Source organism: Etheostoma cragini, chromosome 7 (genome assembly GCF_013103735.1).
Source record: "Etheostoma cragini isolate CJK2018 chromosome 7, CSU_Ecrag_1.0, whole genome shotgun sequence".
NCBI classification, from domain to species: Eukaryota; Metazoa; Chordata; class Actinopteri; order Perciformes; family Percidae; genus Etheostoma; species Etheostoma cragini.
In genome coordinates this window covers 18107702-18126786 of record NC_048413.1, presented here as the reverse complement: position 1 = coordinate 18126786, position 19085 = coordinate 18107702, and the positions used below count along the sequence as shown (strand labels likewise).

The following is a 19085-nucleotide window of genomic DNA, read 5'->3' as shown; positions in this document are numbered from 1 at the left end:
CATATCCAAGAAGGAGACCTTCAGGCTGGACAAACTAATCAGGCCGGCCGGCTCTGTGGTCGGCATGAAGCTGGACTTGCCGGTGAGGGTGGCAGAGAGGAGGACACTAGACAAACTGCTGGACATCAGTGACAATGCCAGCCACCCCCTGCACACAGTCTTCAGCACCCAAAGGAGCCTGTTTAGTGGCTGCTCCTTTGTCCCTCATGCCATCAGACTATACAACGCCTCACTTGGGGGAGGACAAAATACGACAGAGTGGACAATACACATACATACATACATACATACATACATACATACATACACACCTGGACTCACTTAAATACCTGGGACACTTGACTAACACTTGACTCAATATTGACACTTTTGACTTATAATTCATGGTTAATGTCTTTTTATGTCTTTTTATAGCTAAATTTTCTTATTGTTCTAATTGTTATTATTATTTTTACTATTTTTATTACTGTTATTATTGTTATCTTCATACTGTCTTCTATACTGTATTCTTGCTAAAACTGATGCTGGAAATTTCCATTTCCTTGCGGGAGTCATCCCAAAAGGATTAATAAAGAGAAGTCTAAAACCATTAACAATAAAATAATATATATGATTCACTATAACTAAACTGAACTCCAGCGCTACTATAACTGAAAACAATTAATAAAAAATGATATAAAGATAGAGATTACATCTAGCATATAAATACATACACATTTAAAGAAGCCATAGACAGTGAACGAAAAAGAGAAACAGAGAGAAACAGATTATCCTCCTGGTTACCAGGGACGAAACCAATTTTGAAGATCGTTTAATTAGCATAAACTTTATTTTCGGCTAAGACCCGGGCCTATCCTGTCTCGATTGGGTAAAATCGTTAGGTTTACTACTTGTACCAACTTGTAGAACTTTCATTTACAACAACAATATTGCATGAGATTTTCTTTCTAAAACGAACAGCACCAGCTGGTTGGTTGCAATTTTTCTGATCGATTGTCCCCTGCATCCTCTGAATGGTACGGACCGTTGCCTAGGTGCTAGTAGAAGCCAATTCACTCCGCCACGCCTGTCCTCAACAGTTAGCAGTTAGCTTTCTTGTCGCCTTTACCTTTTGAAAGGTGAGTAAAATTTTAACAACAGACTCTATATCCAGTTTCACCACTGCAAATAAGTTGCTTAAACGCTAGCGAGAGCCTTACATTATCACAACGAAACCCTTACGGCGCTCGCCAGTTGCTGCCAAGCGGTCACTTGATAAAGCTACGTCTACCGTTAGCGAGCTAGCGTTAGCTAGATGTAAAGTACACTAGCTACGGTAACTTTGGAACTAACTTTGCTAACCAGCTAGCGCCAAGGGTAGTGTCAATGTATTAATGTTGGTTATTTACTAATTTTAGATAGCACAACGTGGTTAACAAATTTATGATTATTAGTTAACCACATCTTTCTGACCAGTGAGCTTGCGTGGGCAAAAGGAATGCAAGTGGTTGTTCTATTTAAAAAAAAAACTCGTTTGCTCCTCCTCGTCAGACATTTTAGGAAAAATGGTTAGCTGCAACACATTTTTTAACCCGACATGAGGGGCAATCTTTACTTACTGGGAATAAAACTTGCGGCACTGACTGTGGACATTGCAGGGACTTGCCGCCAGATAGTTTTTGTTGCATGTTTAGTTCCTCGTGATTACACTGCAGCAGATCAAACATAGCTAATCATCTTGCAGCTTTGCATAGCCTCAGGTGATGTAATGTAACTCAGCTGTTAAAGTGAGTGCCTGTCTAAACTGAGGTAACGTTAGCTAGTTTAATCTCTAAACTTGTGACTGCAGGTCCTTAAATGACTTGACATCATTGTTCTAAATCTAAGTATCTCATCTTTTACAGGGGGACTCGAGGACAAGAGACATTCTACTGGATAAATTATCACAACAACGGGAGTGATGAAGTTTGAGGAAATGCTGATCTTTGCCACTTCATTGCAAACCGAGTTGTGTTGTACGGGATTTTATGTAGGCTTAATCGTTGTTTAGGATCAGTTCTTTCACTATTGAGGAAAAAGTTCATCATTCACAGATGCAGCTTCATCTAACCTAATGTATGACCATGGATCAGGAAGAGGTAACATTCATAGGTGTTATTGATAACATAGTGCCAGTTACTGTTGAGATGCATTGTTCCAGTGTTCAACACCAGAAATATTTGATGGAACTTGTGTGACTATTTCAGTCCACACTAATTTTTACATTGTTTTGTTATTTACAGAATTTTTTTTTTTGGGTCAACTGGCCACATTGTCTGCCAGCAATTCTTACTTTCTCATCAGCTAAACAGGCATAAATTACTAAAGATTTACATTTAAAAGTGGCTGTTGGAGTAAACATATCTTGCACCCATAGCCAGTATTCCTTGGCATTTGGATGGTGGTTATACTTAATAGCAGGTCTTTTAGCCATTTGTTCCACAACAGCAAGAGCATAGACCTGTTGGTGTAATGTTTAAGTACAACAGGCACGTGAGACCTGATACCTAGCAATATGTTGCATGTTGTTGGAGCAGTTGCTGGAGTAGTTTAAATGCTGCGTGGGGGGTCTGCTCAAGTTACAAACCCCAGAAGGTACAGCATTGAATTTAGCAACAGGTGTTTAGTGCTGGCATGGCACTCTGATGTTCTGTCCCTCTGTGTGTGTCACACAAACTGATCACTTTTCAGTGAGATTGACAACCCTGATGTTCCTGAGACTTTTAATTATGTAGTTTGTAGGATAGTGTGCTGTATCACTTTTTGGCAAAAGTAAATAATCCAACAGTGACTATCGCAGCTATCGCAGTCTACAACAACATAAGGGAGGAAATGTGACTATAAATAGCTTTGGAATTGTATCAGCTTTTAGTTTAATGCCACTTTAATGAAATGAGCAGCAGTATACCCAAGGTTACTCATTCATAAATAAGTTTAATTTGTAGATGCAACATGGTTCACCACAGTAGCGAGAGGTATTTAACCTTGTAAAATCTTAAAAGCTACAGTTTAATATAACATTTCAACAATTTAGTAGGGTTAAATATATCTCCTCACTAAACATTCAGGTCTTCCTTTGGGTTCTCAGGTGCGGACAGAGCTGGACCAGATTTCTATGCGACTTCAGGAGGATGGCTTGCCTCCAGGGGCCAGTGTGGAGGAGCGGCAACGCCACCTGTGGCAGCAGCTGCTCGCCAGGGAGGCAAATCTTCAGGCATCCACCCAGGAGCTGCAGATGTTACGTACCCAGCAGGCCAGTGAGATGAAGGAGGTAAACATTTCGGTATCTTCAGAGTTTTATTTCACCAACTCAAGTCTTGTTGTCCCGCTTGTGCATGATGGAAGGCTCCTAAGCTTCCAGTCAAACATAGTGTGAAAAAATACTTAGCATACATTTCTAAAATAAAATCAATTGCTCAAAATGGTATGTTAGTTGCAACTAAATTATTTTTGGATTTTTTTCTTATTGTCTGTCAGGTGGAGAACTATGTTGCACATATTCGTGGGCTACTGGAAGAACGTGAGTTACTGACCTCAGACTATGTGAGAGACAATGAACACTTGCGACAAGAGCTTCACCATATCAGGCAACAACAAGGTAAATTCAGTCCAGATTTAGTGCAATGTTGGCATTTTTACCTTTTGGGTTGTAGCCTAGCCTCTCACAAGAGCCCCTTAGCTTATACAGCTATTTCAAACACAATAGTGCTTGCAGTTTTCATTTGCTGTGAATGTTTTTAAATTGTCTGTGAATATACAGTATTACCACATACATTCTTAATTTTTTTTCTTTCTTGTGTTTATGCTAAATCTGCTGCCATATAGACATACTTGTGCACTATTTTGTTATTTTATCTTGTCTTCATTGTAATTTGACAGTCCACCGGACAAACTAATTACCAGTGAGAACTCCCCTTTCTTCTAGAGAGCCAGAACAAGGAGCTGGCGGAGATGTTGGCTCAGGAGGACCTCGGGGAGATGGGCCTGAGCAGCCCCAGTGAGCAGGTGGCTTACTTGCTGGTGGAGAGGGCCACACTACTGGAAAGGCTGGAGGCTGCTGAGAGGAGTCTGGAAAGTCAGAGCCTCACTGGCAACTTAAGGGAAGTCCAACACAAGGTGAAGGACTGACCTATGCACATCAGGACTGATCCTTAGAATGCCAGTTCTTTATAGGAAAGAAACAACCAAGTCCATTTTTAAACTGTTCAAGGGCTACTTTAGCATGTACAGTGGTGTAGTTTATTTTCATAATTTCAACTGTAAATGTAAGTTTTCTTGCGAGAGTGCACAGCCTCCTGCTATCTGGAACAATGCATGTACAGTCTTCAGTCATGTTGAATTTTCAAATTATCCTGTCCAAAGGCATTACAGTTTGAGTGGAATGTAATGGTTACCTATACAAGGCAAATACAGAAACCATATAAGTGTGGTTAAATAAGTCTCTTTCTCTCTTTGACTCTTGAACAGGAGCGTATTTGCTACACGATGGGGGAGGAGCTAAGGCAGCAGACAGAGGATATGCAAAAAAACGCAGATAATGTGACAAAGGTAAGAGACTGTTATTGTGCTTTGCTGAGTTGCAGTTCTGTATACCTTCAGATTGAATTAAGTTTGTCAAGAAAAAGACAAGCTTATATTTCCAGTTAAAAGACAGGGATACCATGTGATAGTTATGTTGTTTCTGTTGCAAATTTGCACACACGGGTCTTTCCTCTCAGCAGTGTTCATCCCAGAGTCCATGGAAGAAGCTGTTTGGGCTGCGCAGGTCTGGTCAGAGCAAACACAATATTACCCCTGTAGGTTTCCACCTCACAGCATTTATTAACTAAGTAACTAACCGTGATGGTGTGTAAAGAGGAATTGCCGGCTTGTTTCACAGTGGTACAACGTTTTGAAATGCATTCCACCCTGACGGTGTGCCTTGTTATCTGCATGATCAGAACGATGCAGACGACATTGCTTGTCTCATTAACACATTTGTGAATGTAATTCTCTAACAACTGATGAGTACTTGGAATGGGTTGAACAGTAATGGCATGTCACAGGTTACAGCATGTGTACTTTTTGTCCCACTGGTCTCTCTATGCAGGAGAATGTTGAGGAACAAGATTGTAACTCATTGCCCTTGCTCCTTTCCCGGCCTTTGGTGATGATGAATTTCCACCTTTGAATGCATGTCTCTTACAACAGCACGTTGGGCCACTTGCATCTTCAGTCTACTTCAATCCTCTTTCCTGCTTCACTCATCACTCTCTTACCATCCACACTTCATTTCTTTACATCAGGCCCACAGTGAGCAGATTTCCCAGGAGCGAAGTGAGCGGCAGCGGCTGGAGCGGGACCTTGAAGAAGCATCTAGAAGGCTGGCAATGGCTCATCAGGACATCCGCAGACTCACCGATGAGCTGGATGCTTCCAAAAACAACAACCTAGACCTAAGTGGTATGTTGCAAAGAACTTTGTTACAGCATGTATCCCCTCAAAGAATTGAGTCTATCTTAAACTTTGATGCTTTGTTTCTAAGGACTTTATACTTAAACTCACAGTTTTGTATATTGTTTTTCACATTGTTACAGAATAAAGTGGTAGTATTAAACCTACACATGATGGCATTGAGTAACAACGAAGGCCTAATAATGCAGCCCCAGTCTGGTCTAACCAGCTGGTTACCTCCGACCTTAAATATTTTAATATCCACAACTGAAACGTCAATATTACTTGTTGTCAGACTACAAATTTGGCAATATAACAACTTTATTTTCTAATCTGTTAATTTTTTAATGTGAAGCTGGTGTGTTATAGCCAACTGTCATTAACAGCACATGAGAAGAAATATTTTAAAAGGTGTGAATGAGAAGAAAGCATATTTTGGGCTTTATAGAATTAAAAATGTGCTTATGATCTCAGGATCTGAGCTTCAGGGAACGGCTCAAGAAGTAGAGAACCTGAGGAAGGAAGTGGAGAAACTGAAACACTGTGGTGAGACAGACTTTGGTGTGAACTTAAAACTGCAGCAATGTGTGACGTTAACACCAGCCACATTGTTTGGAGATCTTATTTTACTATTAAAAAATTCTGGTTGGCTAAAGAATTGTTAATGTTGTTGGGCAAACTTTTAGTAAGGTTGGATACTGTTTGGATATTACTGATTCTGTTTGTGCTTTGGAAAAACAATATAAAATGCTTCAACAACCTTTTTTCATATTAAGATTTATTTCAATCCTTCACATTCTTTTGAATTTAGTTTCTGTAGATATCAGTTACTGCTAGAGACACTACCTGATTAGGAAGTTGATTTACAATAGATTTATATTTCCCTCTCCATTGGCTCTCACATTTGAATGGGGCATTCTAATATTCCCTTTATATTTATATTAGGCTGAAGTACAATGTTATTGTTCCATTTCCCCTAATGCCCCTTTCCTCCACAATGATAAGGGTTTGGCTGAATCTTTGACTTTTCTGAGGAGAATCAGTCAAATCTTAGAGCAACCACATGCATTCATGGTTGGCAAAACAAAAAAAACACGGAAAGTAAACAACCTCACATAACCAGAAAGATGCAGTCCTAACAGAAAATCCCTTAAGTTAGGTAAAATGCTTCATGTGGTTTGCTTTAAAGACTGAATAAGCACATTTTGAGCATTTTGTGTTTCTTAAATCCACCATTGACCACCTTCCCTAAGTAGCCATGGTGCACAATGTGTATTATTTGTAATAATGTATCATGGTTTTGTCATTTCACAGATATGAAGAAGTTGCAGCAAGCCAAAGAGCAAAATGACAGACTAGATGTGGAAACCAGAGATCTGAGGGAAAAAGTCAGCACTTTAGAGTCTGAGAAGAAAAATCTCCTGGCTCAGGTTGGTATTTTACCAATTTTTTGTATTTAAATGATAACTCATAGTGTAGTTTCAGCAGCTAGGCATTGCATGATGTTGTGTTTGTCCAGTTGGCAATAAATGATCCAGATCAAGATGTTGTAACCAACGAGGATCGAAAGGACAAGAGCATTAGCAGGGAACCACAAAACAATCTGTCTGGCTCATCAACCCAAGAAAATGATCACATTCACAAACGGTAAATATATGAACTGCATTCTGGTTAGTAGTGTGATCAGAGAATGTTGACAGTCTTTGAGACTCCCAGCTGCTCACTCTGACATTTGTCATCATCTTTCTGTCAGGTGTCATGTGGTGATTGAAGACAGGCTTGTACAGATGAGGGAGTTGCAACGGCAACTCCAGAGGCTGCGCAAGGAACAGGAAGAGCTGGAGGAGAGGAATGAGGAACTGGAGGCACTGCTAGGGGAGGCCCAGAACGCAAGCAAGGGGGAGAGGCATCGCCACGAGGGTGAACTGGAGGGACTGCACAGGAGGGTAATGCGTAGCACTAACTTGCTCAAAAAACATTTTCTTAAAGCTAGAGCGCGTAGTTTCTGTCACCCCCATGAGGAATTCTAAGTAATGACAACAAAAATGTTGGTGCGTCCACATGATACAAGCCTTCTGTGACCTCCTAGCTAGTTTCTCAGTCATTCATTAATGCTAGTCCTTCTGGGAACGTCTTGGAAACCTTCATCTCTGTGATGGTTGAGTACTAATCTTAACTGTTCGATGCAGATCAAAGGTCTGGAGGCAGAGCTAAAGAAGCAGGATGTCCAAGAAAAAATGCTGAAGAACGGAGAAGAGGTCAAAGCCGGTCAGAGGTCAGAGTCCTACTTACAGCTGGTAAGACATTGCTCACTTTTGAATATTATTAATGTTCCTCTGTGCTCCTTTCACAGTAGTGTGTTAACACAGCAAGAACACTTTGGTATTGTTGACCTCAACTACACAAGAGGTGCAACTCTAATCCTTAAAATGTAAAATTAAATGCGTTTTAATTGATTTTAGTATTATTAGCAGCAACAGGGCAATCCATTGGACAACACAGGTATAGCTATCCACCTTTGCTGCACAAAAGCAGAGCAAACTGTAAAAAGCATCCCAAGATGGCCCAAAACGATCTAATTTAAACCCAAATTCAAAAAAATGGAAATACATTTTACTGACCAGTGAAATTCATTTTACACTACCTCGACCATCAGCCTGTACATCAGAAGAGTATACTGTGTATATACCTCAAATTTAATGACACAGTGCAACCTATGAATGCTCAGTGTTCCTCTGTCACCGTGTATGAAGCACCTAAGGGACAGCAGCCAGGAGAGGTTGGCTCTGCTAGAGGCTCGTCTGATTGAGGAGAAGGACTGGAGGAAACAGCTGGAGGTAGACCTCAGTGCTGCCCAGGCCGCCCTTAAAAAGAGCAAGGAGGTAAAAACCATGTACGACATATCCGATGCTTTGTCTGATAGAAAGCAATAACACCACAGCTACACAAATATATTAAAATTCAATGTACAGTTCAATAGATGTTACTGCTGACTTAAAGAGTTATTGATGTATTATTTTGAAAGTACAATATGTACAAACCTATTACAAGCCACACACAAACTGTATCAAATTCCCTCATTCTCTTAACCAAAGGCTTTACAGATTGGTGAGCGAGAGCTGAAGAAACTGAGACTTGAGGTCAACAGCCTTCAGACAGAATGCCAACAAGGAAAAACTCTCATCAAGAGCCTCACCCAAGTCAAGGGGGAAAAAGCTGTTCTGGAGGAAAAGGTTTGTTCATTTTACAAGTCTGCTTGCTGTTACTGACACCTTGTCAATCCTTTAAAACAGAGATCTTCTAATTTTTTGATTGATTTTTAAACAATCAAAATGTCTTAACATGAATCGTACACATTTATCGACTATAAATCGGCCTATTTGTGAAACAAATACAATGATGATTGACATACTGGCCTACAGGTAAGGTAGTCACTAAGATATCCATACACAGATATAGTTGATCCTAAAAATTCACACTGTCACATGTAGGTTTAACATTAAACATGATTTATTAAATCATGTTAAAAATTATTATTTTAATAGCTTGGTATTCTATGACCAGAAAGGTATTGAAAGGCTTTAGACTGCCCTACAAGTTATTGTAGGCCCAATTTAATGTGCAACTTCATTGTATACGGTATATGCAGTAGGGGGTCCCTGCTCCTTCTCTCAGTTAAGGGGTCTTTGGCTTAAGACATGTTGAAGACCCCTGCTTTAAAACATCATGAAACTGGAAATAACATTCTTGCGACAGAAACAAGGATCATTGAGTACAGCAAAAGAACTCAAATTAATCCTGACAACACTTGAATGTCAACATTTAATTTACAGCATGTGCCCATTTACATTTATGCTACTAAAGTGAGTAGTCCTGTTTTTTCCTCTCTGCCTGACAGGTGGCTCAGATGGAACGGGCCCACAGCCGGCTCCAGAGTGAGCTGGAACACTACAAGGACAGTAACCGGACCCAGGAAGTCAAGAGGGAAAACAGGCTTCAAGTTGACCAACTGCAAGAGCAGGCTGACCGGCTAACTGCTGAACTTGGCAGCCTCCAGACAGCACATAACACTTTGAGGTTGTTATCAGTCAAGAGTTCACAGTAAAATAAGGGTTTCATGCATGCAGCATTTATTTTTCTTCTTTTAAATAGATCAGTGTTGGGAGATAAGTGATAGCATTCTTGCAGCTATCATGACAAGTCACAAAATAGGACTGGAACACCAGAGCTCACATGTTTTGCATGAATGTGCAAATGTTCCAGGGAGGAGATGGTTTCTGAGCGGCTGCAGACTGCTGAGCTCCAGGCCAAGCTGAGCTGCAGTTTTCAAGAGAAGCTGACAGCTGAGGGGGAAAGAGAGAGACTGGAGCTTGAGATACAGCGCCTCAAAGAGCAGCTCAAGTGGCATCAAGAGCAGCTCTCCTCAACAAAGGAAGCACTCATTGGCAGCCAGAAGCCAGCTCATGCAGAATCTAGGCTTAGTCCAGTGGACAGGACCAAGGATGAGGGCTTGGATCAGGTAACTGAATTACATGTCCATTGGTAGGGTACTTTTTTTCTCTCCATAAGGTTCATATGTAAAATCGTCTTTTATGACTGTTGAGTTATTAAGATGTTAAGGAATTGGTATACCAGGGTAGAGTAGAAAGAATGTTCTTGAACATTACAACCCTGGTTCAATGTGCTGCTGTCCAGCTTTTGTGTACTTGAGTAAGGCGCTAGGTCCCCACCAGCGCAAAGACTAAAGCAGTTCCTAATCTTTAACCTGCTTGTACAGGAAGGTGGGCAGAAAGAGAATTTCCTCTGTCAAAATCATGTATGATTCATATCTAATATGTGTGTTGTGTTTGTAGCTTTTATGTGTAAACCAGGAGCTGAATCATCTGCAGACGAAGCTGGAGGAGGAGTGTCAGCTGGCTTCTCAGCACCAACTGGCCCTACAGGCTCAGGTCAACGAAGCCCAGGCACGCATCAAGGTACGTACTACCATAACACACCACACACCCCTAACGTGCCCAGATAACCACGCTATTTCTGGAGTTCGATTAAAACAACAACAACACAATCCTCTAATATTTACGGCCTCTTTTGTATTCAGTAATTTTGAGTTTCAGTTTATTACATAATTTTCTTTTCATTGCTTTACTTTGGCATATGCAGCAGCTGCATTATGCTTCCATACACAATGAGTTTAGGCATTTCTAAAGCTTGGCCTGTAGCATTTCTGGCAATCTGCCTTTTTTTTTTTTCTTTTTTTTTTAAATGCTGATGATAAACACATAAGTTTCAGGTCTCCCAAACCCCAGTGGTGTATCATTCTTCATTAATTAAAATGATCAAGGCACGAGTGATTGGCTTAATGATTCACAACAGCAACAAAAAAGCTTAGCTTACCTGTATCTATCTGTATTCCCCTTCAGCGTAACAACATCTCAACCTTGTCTCTCATTCTCCCTCTTCAGTTCCAGGACTCTGTGCTATGCCAGAAGGCAGAGGAGGCTAAACAGATGAAGCAGGACCTGCAGAGGGCCCAGAGCCTGTTCACCTCAGCAGAGAGAGAGCTGCGCTACGAGAAGGAGAAAAACATGGACTTGAAGAGACACAACACCCTGCTGGACCAGGAAAAACTTAAGGTTGGTATTCACTTAGAGCACAGTTGAGATTTCTTGATTGCTTGACATTTATCACTTAATCATCATCCTAAAAACTCTCTTAGTAGGGCTGCACAATTATGGTGAAAATGATAATCCCGATTATTTTGATCAATATTGTGATCACGATTATGCCGATTATTTGTTGATTTTAACCAAAACATATTTTTTTGTCACATAGGCTATTTATAACTGCTTTCACATCCATATTATGCTACATTCTTATGTTGAATTTGTATGTTAAATGGAAATTGGCAATCTGAAATAAATAGCGTAGGATTTATATATATTTGTTAATGCATCTCTGAGAAAGCTCCTTCAGTTGTTTTCAACAATAACTGATTAAAAGAGCAAGGGGGCTAGGGAGAGAGGGGGGAGTGCAATGACGTATGTTACTCACAGAGTGACGGCTGACTCATTATGAGTGGTTCCAGCACGGGTCGAATGACAGGTCAGTGGAGTTACACACGTTGTGTGTTTAAAAAAATGTCCGTTTTGTCACTGTGCTGGAATTTGATGAACTATGATGTTCTGACCATGGGTCACATCTCTCGCCAAGGTCCAGCATGCTCCGTCTCACACGCTCGTACTCTACGAACTGAAGTTAGTTGCATTCAATAATAACAAAGACAGGTTTTCTTCTCATGCTTAACAATATATAGCTGTGTTAATAACAATTAAAACTGTGGACAAATGTAGAAGTGTGGACCGGCGCTGCTGTGTGGCGGGGCTGCGCGGAGAGTAAGAGGAGAGAGAGTAGAAGAGAGATCCAACACAGGCACAGCTAGAGGAAAACCTAGAGGAAAAATATTACTCGCGCCCTACAGTCCTGTGAACTAACAGACACTAGCACTGGTCACTGCTGTTGTCTGATGCTTGATCACGGGGAAGCCAAAATCGTGATTGTGATTAAAATTTGATTAATTGTGCAGCCCTATCTCTTAGTCACGTCATTGCGAATGCTTATTACCATGAGCAAATGTAACACCTCTACAGTAAAGAAAGGTGCCTTACAAAAGCTGTAATTATCAGAATAGTTGTTACATTGGCGTTAAGCATCTGTCTTTTGTGCTCATGCTCTGTTGTTGCACATGCATCCTTCAGCTTTGTGCAGAGCTGAAGCAGGTCCAGACCAAGCTGGTCCAGGTGGAGCAGAGCGTTCACACTAAGGTGACTGAGTGTGAACGTCAGCAGCAGAAAATCAGGGAACTGGAGTTGGAATTGGCACGCAACTCCACAAACCGAAGCACCACCACCAGTCTGCAGGAGGACCTGCAGGCTGAGAGGGCGAGGCTCATTGCTGCTGACAAGAAGGTCAGTGCTGGAGCAATTTCTCCACAGGGATCAGCACTTTCATCTCATCTGGTTTTAAATCTGTTGCTCTTGTTCTGTAGATGTTGCATTGGCTGGTAATTGACTTTAACACATTTGACTATTCCTACATGAATGCTCTCATAGTTAGGTTGGTTAACCCAGAATTAACTGGGCTATTTGGTAACCATTTTTTGTCATACTGGCATCTCTGGTTGCCAATTTCAGGCATAGTGAAGTCAGTTTACACAGCAAATAAAACAAGTTAAACTTGCTTTGTGACAAAGACCCCAGGCAATTTTACTCCTTAGTTTATCCTCTGTTGTTAAGGTTCTGCTTATCAGTAAAATCCCCAAGGAAACCTGCTTTCTGAGCTCTTAAGGGAATATAGTTTTTTTAGAAATTGCTACGCTGCACAAGATGGGATATTGCAAATAGCCAATTTGAATATATCTTCATACATATAATTTCATACTAATACATTTCTGTGACCTAGTTTTCCTTTGAACTTTAATCAAGTTTAATCCATATCTTAATACTGAACGCAGGGCTTAATGTGTTGCGGCAGCGTGCCGGATCTCCAGCATGCGGCCATGAGGGAAAAAGTAAAATTAAAAAAAAAATTGTGAACTTGCATGCGATTTTGTTTTTTTTAAGCGCTGGGTTTAACCAATCATCAAACTTCCACCTACCAATGAAACAAGTTCTAGCCAATCAGATGCAAAGTAGAGCGTGTCTTTGCCGAAAAGCGAGAGTGCAGTGTGGTCTCGCGGAGACCGTCTCCGAGTCAAAGTTGATCAAACTTGGAGCATGTAGATACAGCTTTAGTTGAGAAAGGAGTTAAAACCCAATGGCGCTGGGTATGATTAAGAGGACAAGAGGGAAAAAATGGAGACGGAAAACCGTTTGCCGTGTAGCACTTGGTACCTCAAATTGAGGGAAGGAAGATATTCACACGGCAGCAGCGGTAAGAAAGTGCTTGCTAGCTTCGGTCCGTGCACTCTGTCATACGAGTTGGTTACCCTAGCAACGGCTACCACTCCGCCTTCGCTGACAGGCCGTGTTTGTGATACAAACAATACATGTGTGCACGTTCGTAGCGGAACGATGCCCACTCTGTAAAAGCTATCTGTAGCCCAAATTGTTTTTAATAAATGTACATGAAGCAACTAATGTCAACATGGAAAAAATTGCTTTTTTGATGATGACCTGGCCAAAGTAACATCACCCCCCTCCAAATAAGGATAAGGATTTTTTTTCACTTTAAGCTCTGTAAACTTGCAGAAGAGAAAGCAGTCGCCCCTTGTGAAAAAACCTTGGGACATGTTTCTTGCCAACTTTAACAATTTCTGACACTATTTCAAATCCTGCTATCCTTTGGACTTGTTGGGAGTTCATGTTAACAGTTTGTCTCACTGAGTGAAGCCTGTGGCTCTGTTATGATGGCAGGTGTTGGAGCTGCAGCAGCAGCTAAAGACTGCCCAGCACCAGTTACGCGTGGAGGAAGCCCGGGCTGGCGAGAGCAGCCGCCTAGAAAGAGACAGCAGGGATCTGTCTGACAACTTATCAGCCCTCCGAGCCCAGCAGCAGGAAGAGCACATCACCAGGTCACACAAGCTGCGGTGCTGCTGGCCCCGCCCAGTTTGACTCAGTCCCAGTAGCAGAGTAGTAGTGCCTTGACCAACATTGTAAATTTTAGGGTGCAATTCTTATAACACTTCTTTTGTTGACCAACCATCTTTTCCTCCATTTCTATCTTAGGAAGCTACTAGAGCAGCGTGAGGAGGAGCTGCAGCAGCAGATGCGCTCCCTGAGGCTGAAGGAGTCCTCCCTGACCAGGACAAATTCTGAGCTCTGCCACCGTATCCAGCAGCTGGACACCCGTCTGGCAATCCTAGAGGCTGAGCTTAGCAAGGCCCGGGAGGAGGTAAGGTACCTTGTGTACAGCATCTCATCAGATGGCATTGGTACTGCAGGGTTTTGGACACCTGAAGCACATTTTGCACTCGCATTTCACAATGTTGATCAAATGGGATTACGTTTATAGCCGTTGTTGTTCTTAGTGTGTACATGCTTTTTAATTTGCTTCCGGTTAAATACGATTCAAATTTGCATTTCTCAGGCAATCACATAGTTTTTGGTTTGATTTGCCACAGGGTTGTGCGTGGTGTGGGAATGTCACTTAAATGGCCCAATGGTGTGATGTACTGTTGTGTACTTTAACCCTCTAATGTAGCAAAAGTAGACTTTATATTTCACAATTGGAGTATTTTTATCATCTTGACTTTTTAAACTGCACTTAACAGCAGCTTCGTTTCACATAGAAAAAGAAAAGAGACTGGGATTTCTGCTGGAGCTTGTTGCAGGAAACAGGCAGCTGTTACACAAACTCCAGGGCAGTTAAGGGCTTGTGTTTTGTTTTTCTACAGCCTCAAAACGGGCCAACAAGTCTAATCGCCGCTTACACGATTGGCCACTGCAGCTTGATGTCGGATTGCGTTTCTACAAAAGTTTAATCTATTCAACTTATCGTCACAGGCTGACGCATTTTTTGTCTGCTTGGACTGACAACTCGTCCAAAACCATGCTTGTACAGTCAGTGAGCCCCGTCATTTTGTCTCTACTTCTAATCTTGAACAATCTCAATATTTTGGTCTGTAGAAACCCGGTAAATTTCCACGAGCAGGGTGATAGAATCATTTTGACTACTGTAGTCATATGTTATAGGGTTTTATATTTAGTGCTGCTTGACTTTTAACTGGCATTTTCAAAAAGTCTGTGTACATGTGGCAGTTATCACAAGAAACTGCTGGCCATATTTAATATTTCTATATTTTTAACAATACCTCAAAATGTGTTTTGAATTCAGATGAAATTGTATGCGCTATATGTGTCCTTTAGGCAAAAGACAGCCAGAAGTCAAGCCACAGACTGCAGGAGGACTTGATGGCCACTCAGCAGGAGTGTGACAGACTGCAGGTGGAGCTGCATCAAGTTCTCCTCCAAATGGACACACACGTCAGGTGAGACACACACCCGCATTAGTATAGATATTTATATTGAAAATAAAAAGAACTAAGGCTAACAAATGACTGTGTATTGTCTGAGGTTAATCCCCTTTGCTCCACCGACTAGGAAGTACAACGAAAAGCAGAGTCAGCACAAGATCAAGCTGCGTCAGGCCAAGCACGTCTTTATCAAGGAGACTGCACAGAGGGACCGCATCATCCAGAAATTGGAGAATGACCTCGCGCTGGCCTCTAGTCTCTCACACAAGGTCACACATGACCTTTACTCCTAAATAACCCAACCAGAGATTTTTGTGCCAGAAAGATATTTTCTAAAGTGTTAACTGTTTTTGTCAATCTCTCTTGTGGTGACTTTCAGGAAAAGGAGAGGATCCACACAGTGACGGAGGAAAATGAGAAGCTTTTGGAAGAGAAGAGGGAACTGTTGCGGAAGATAAGTGAGGCAGAGGAAATGGGCAGCAAAGGCATGAGGACCGCCTCCACTATTCAACACAGGTGTCTTAAGAAATCACACTAATGCATTACTTTGTACACTCATACCTGCTGCTGTTTGAGTACCTGTTTTAAGTGGAAATCGAGTATTACGATATCAAATCACTAAATGAATGTTGACTGAAGTGTTTCATTGGTGCTCTCAGTGATCGGGATCTTTCTCAACCAAGAATCTAAAGATATTGTCAAGGAAAACCGCTACTGTGAAAGGGAAGACCAGAGATTCATGGGTTTCATTCTAAGTTTATCTGCTAAAGTTTGTTTGGATGCCTTGTGAACTGTAACACGAAGTAACAATTTTGATCGTCAACCAGACCTGTTATTAACCTACATATGTTGTAGAGTGCGGATCGGGCCGGATTTTTCTGTCCGAGCCCGGCCCGCGTCGGACAGAGCAGTAACCGAACCCGACCCGAGCCCGACAGGCATTAGGATATTTATGTCCGAGCCCGACCCAAGCCCGACACAGTTAAAACCACATTTGTTTCTCATACTAATGACACATGTACGTTTGTTTGTGTGGAAAGCCCGCTTTTATTAAGCAAGTGTAGGAAGGCATTCGGAAATGTCAACAGATGAGCGCATCAATGCACACGGGGCAACAAGCGCCATTACCTACATAATAAGCTGTTTTAAATTCAAAATGTTCAATGCCTTATCGCGCTGATGTGACCGAGCCCGACCCGAACCCGAGCATCCTTTCTAAAAATCTGTTCGAACCCGGCCCGGCCCTTCGGGTACCGTCGGGTCCCGTCGGGCTCGGGTCGGGTATCCATCCTCTAATATGTTGGTGAGGACAGAAAAGACACACTGGGTTAATTTGTTTTTGGAGTGAGAGTGAACATTAATCTGTGTTCTAGGGTCAATGTCTTAGAAGCGGAAAACAGACAACTTCAGGATCGAACGCTGAAGCTCTCTAACCAAGTCAGTTCCTTAGAGCGTGCCCTGAGGAACGTCCAGTCATTCTACAGCCTGGAGGTAACACCTTGCAAATCTTTATGCCTTAATGGAACATGACACCCACAATTTATAGGCTTCTTTGTTTTAGCATGAGTGATGTGAGATGGTGCAAGGAGGATCCCATTAAGGCTGAGGTTTTTTACTCTAGGTCAAGTTTTCATTGCTTCTTCTATTGTAATAAAAACATTGATGTATTTTGATCATAAATGGTTGAAATGCTTAACAGAATGCCAAGAAAGTGCTCCCCTCTGAAAGTCACTGTGATGGCTTCCTACATACATCTACGCTAAGGTAAAGTGGTTTTGAGAGAAGAAATAATTTTGTTAAAAGGATGTATTGTGTGTGTGTGATATTTGCAATTTGTAGTGTAACTTAATTTGAGTTGTTGAAGGGAAGACAGCTTTGATAAGCTACTCAAAGAAAAGAGAAATTCCCAACTTAATTTTCTTGTCATATCACACATTGATAGGTTTACAAATAGGTGGTGCTTGTCTGCGCATGTTCTGCCATTTCTCACTCTTACGTCTGTCTTACCAGTTTGACGTCAGGTTTGTGTGACCCACTGGACATTCTGGACGCAATCTGCCGTGTAAAGATGGGGGGCACTCAAGGGTCTGTCTCCACACACCAACCATCAGAGCAGGGTTACCTGAATCTCACCTCCCCATTGGTTCCTCCAGACACTAAAGGCACAGAGGGGAGCTCTAATAACAGTGAGCAGGTAGGAGAGTAGGTAGGTTTTGGCGGGTAACGTATTGTTTAGTACTATAGCATCCGCCACTTCCACTGGAGATAAATTAAGTTAATAAAGGAGTGAAAACAATATGTTTAATATAAATAATCCTTGTCAAAAGGCAATAAAACAAAAGGGAGCTTCCACTGCAGTTCTCCTCAGGGTAATATATATTTTGTATTGCAAAGCAGATTCTTGGTTGGCCTGCAAGAACTGTTTTTTGATCCAGATTCAGAGAGACAATTTGGGGGATTTGTGTTTTAAAAAAATAGCCTGTGTCAATCAATTTTTTTTTCCGCTGACAATTGTTAAATGAATCAGCATGTAATGGGAGATTTGATTTGGAAGCTTAACATGTGGCCCAACCTGGTTTTGTATGCACAAATGTGTGTATATCCCTGGGAGGTTGGTCAGTTGTGTTCATCGGTCTACCAAAGCCACTCACATCAGTGCTTGGAAACCTTGTGTTGGGTTACTGTAAAAAATGTTATATCTTATTTTTTGTATGTAATGTAAAACATGTTTTAAAGGTAAAAGATAAGACTACTTCACACTAGCACTATGAATGTCAAAAAGACATTTGATGAGGAAGATTTGAGTGAGACTAGTTTAAACTAAGCACTTTTTCACAAGTTTTATTGTTTACATTTTGATAAAATGTAGCAGTGGTCTATAACAATATCAATGGTGATTTTCCTTTAGTTAAATTTAATCCTGTTTTTTCAATAAAAAAATGCCTAAGTTTACAAAATGCTACTTTATATATTACATTAATACTGTGGACCCAAAATCCTCTAATATTTACGGCCTCTTTTGTATTCTGTGGAAAACAAAGTCTAATAGGATCAGTCAATCCTATTGCTTGTCAGCTATAGTTACGCCAGTATTTACAACGTGCAGCTTTGCTTGTAGATATAAAAAAAAAAAAAAGCCAACATGTGAGGAAAAAGCCAGAAGAATGATTCCAGGAGCCTTTTTGGGCTATTTTAGGTATCAAGCTGTTTATTTGAATTTTGTTTTTTATTTTTTTATTTTATTATATACATTGGTCAACCTCAATGGCTTCCTGCAGGGGCGCTCAATCAGAAAATACTCTTGTACAAAGAGATGTGTGTGTGTGTGACATGGAGAAAAAAAAATCCACATGAAATACTATTATTAATTTGTTTCAATAGTAGAATTGTACACAGTGGAAACCATTGTCTATGTCTTGAATGTGCCTGAAATGAGCCTTTTGAGTGTTTAACTTCATCTTGCTGCTGCATGAACACGTCGATTAACAAAAGCCCATTTGTGACACATGTAAACTGAGATATAATTGACAAGAAACTGACTTTTTGTATCTGTGTAAATACAATTTTTTTTAAAACTTAAAACTATTTTCATAAATAAATGAATAAATAACAAATGTAATGCTTGATTTCTCCCCCCCCTTCCATCTTGTTCTCCAACTGTACT

At 41.0% G+C, this 19085-nt stretch overlaps 1 protein-coding gene across 5 annotated transcripts; it reads left to right on the top strand.

Annotated features, from left to right (window-relative positions):
• Positions 1-973: 973 nt before the first annotated feature.
• ccdc30 (coiled-coil domain containing 30) lies at positions 974-17884 on the top strand. Of its 5 annotated transcripts, none has more exons than XM_034876617.1 (28): positions 974-1118; positions 1884-2117; positions 3107-3289; positions 3496-3616; positions 3944-4134; positions 4486-4566; positions 4740-4814; positions 5304-5460; positions 5926-5997; positions 6766-6881; positions 6971-7098; positions 7205-7397; positions 7641-7748; positions 8205-8333; positions 8547-8684; positions 9350-9528; positions 9715-9970; positions 10305-10427; positions 10914-11084; positions 12207-12416; positions 13863-14020; positions 14175-14340; positions 15315-15436; positions 15549-15690; positions 15801-15937; positions 16795-16912; positions 17121-17185; positions 17432-17884. In XM_034876617.1, exons 2-28 carry the CDS (start codon positions 2097-2099, stop codon positions 17625-17627), a joined length of 3756 nt encoding a protein of 1251 aa, XP_034732508.1. In that variant the 5' UTR covers positions 974-1118; positions 1884-2096; the 3' UTR covers positions 17628-17884. The 5 variants fall into 5 exon arrangements, with proteins under 5 accessions (XP_034732508.1, XP_034732506.1, XP_034732509.1 ...); XM_034876615.1 differs by having other exon boundaries at positions 4737-4814; XM_034876618.1 differs by lacking the exon at positions 5926-5997 and having other exon boundaries at positions 4737-4814.
• Positions 17885-19085: the final 1201 nt, after the last annotated feature.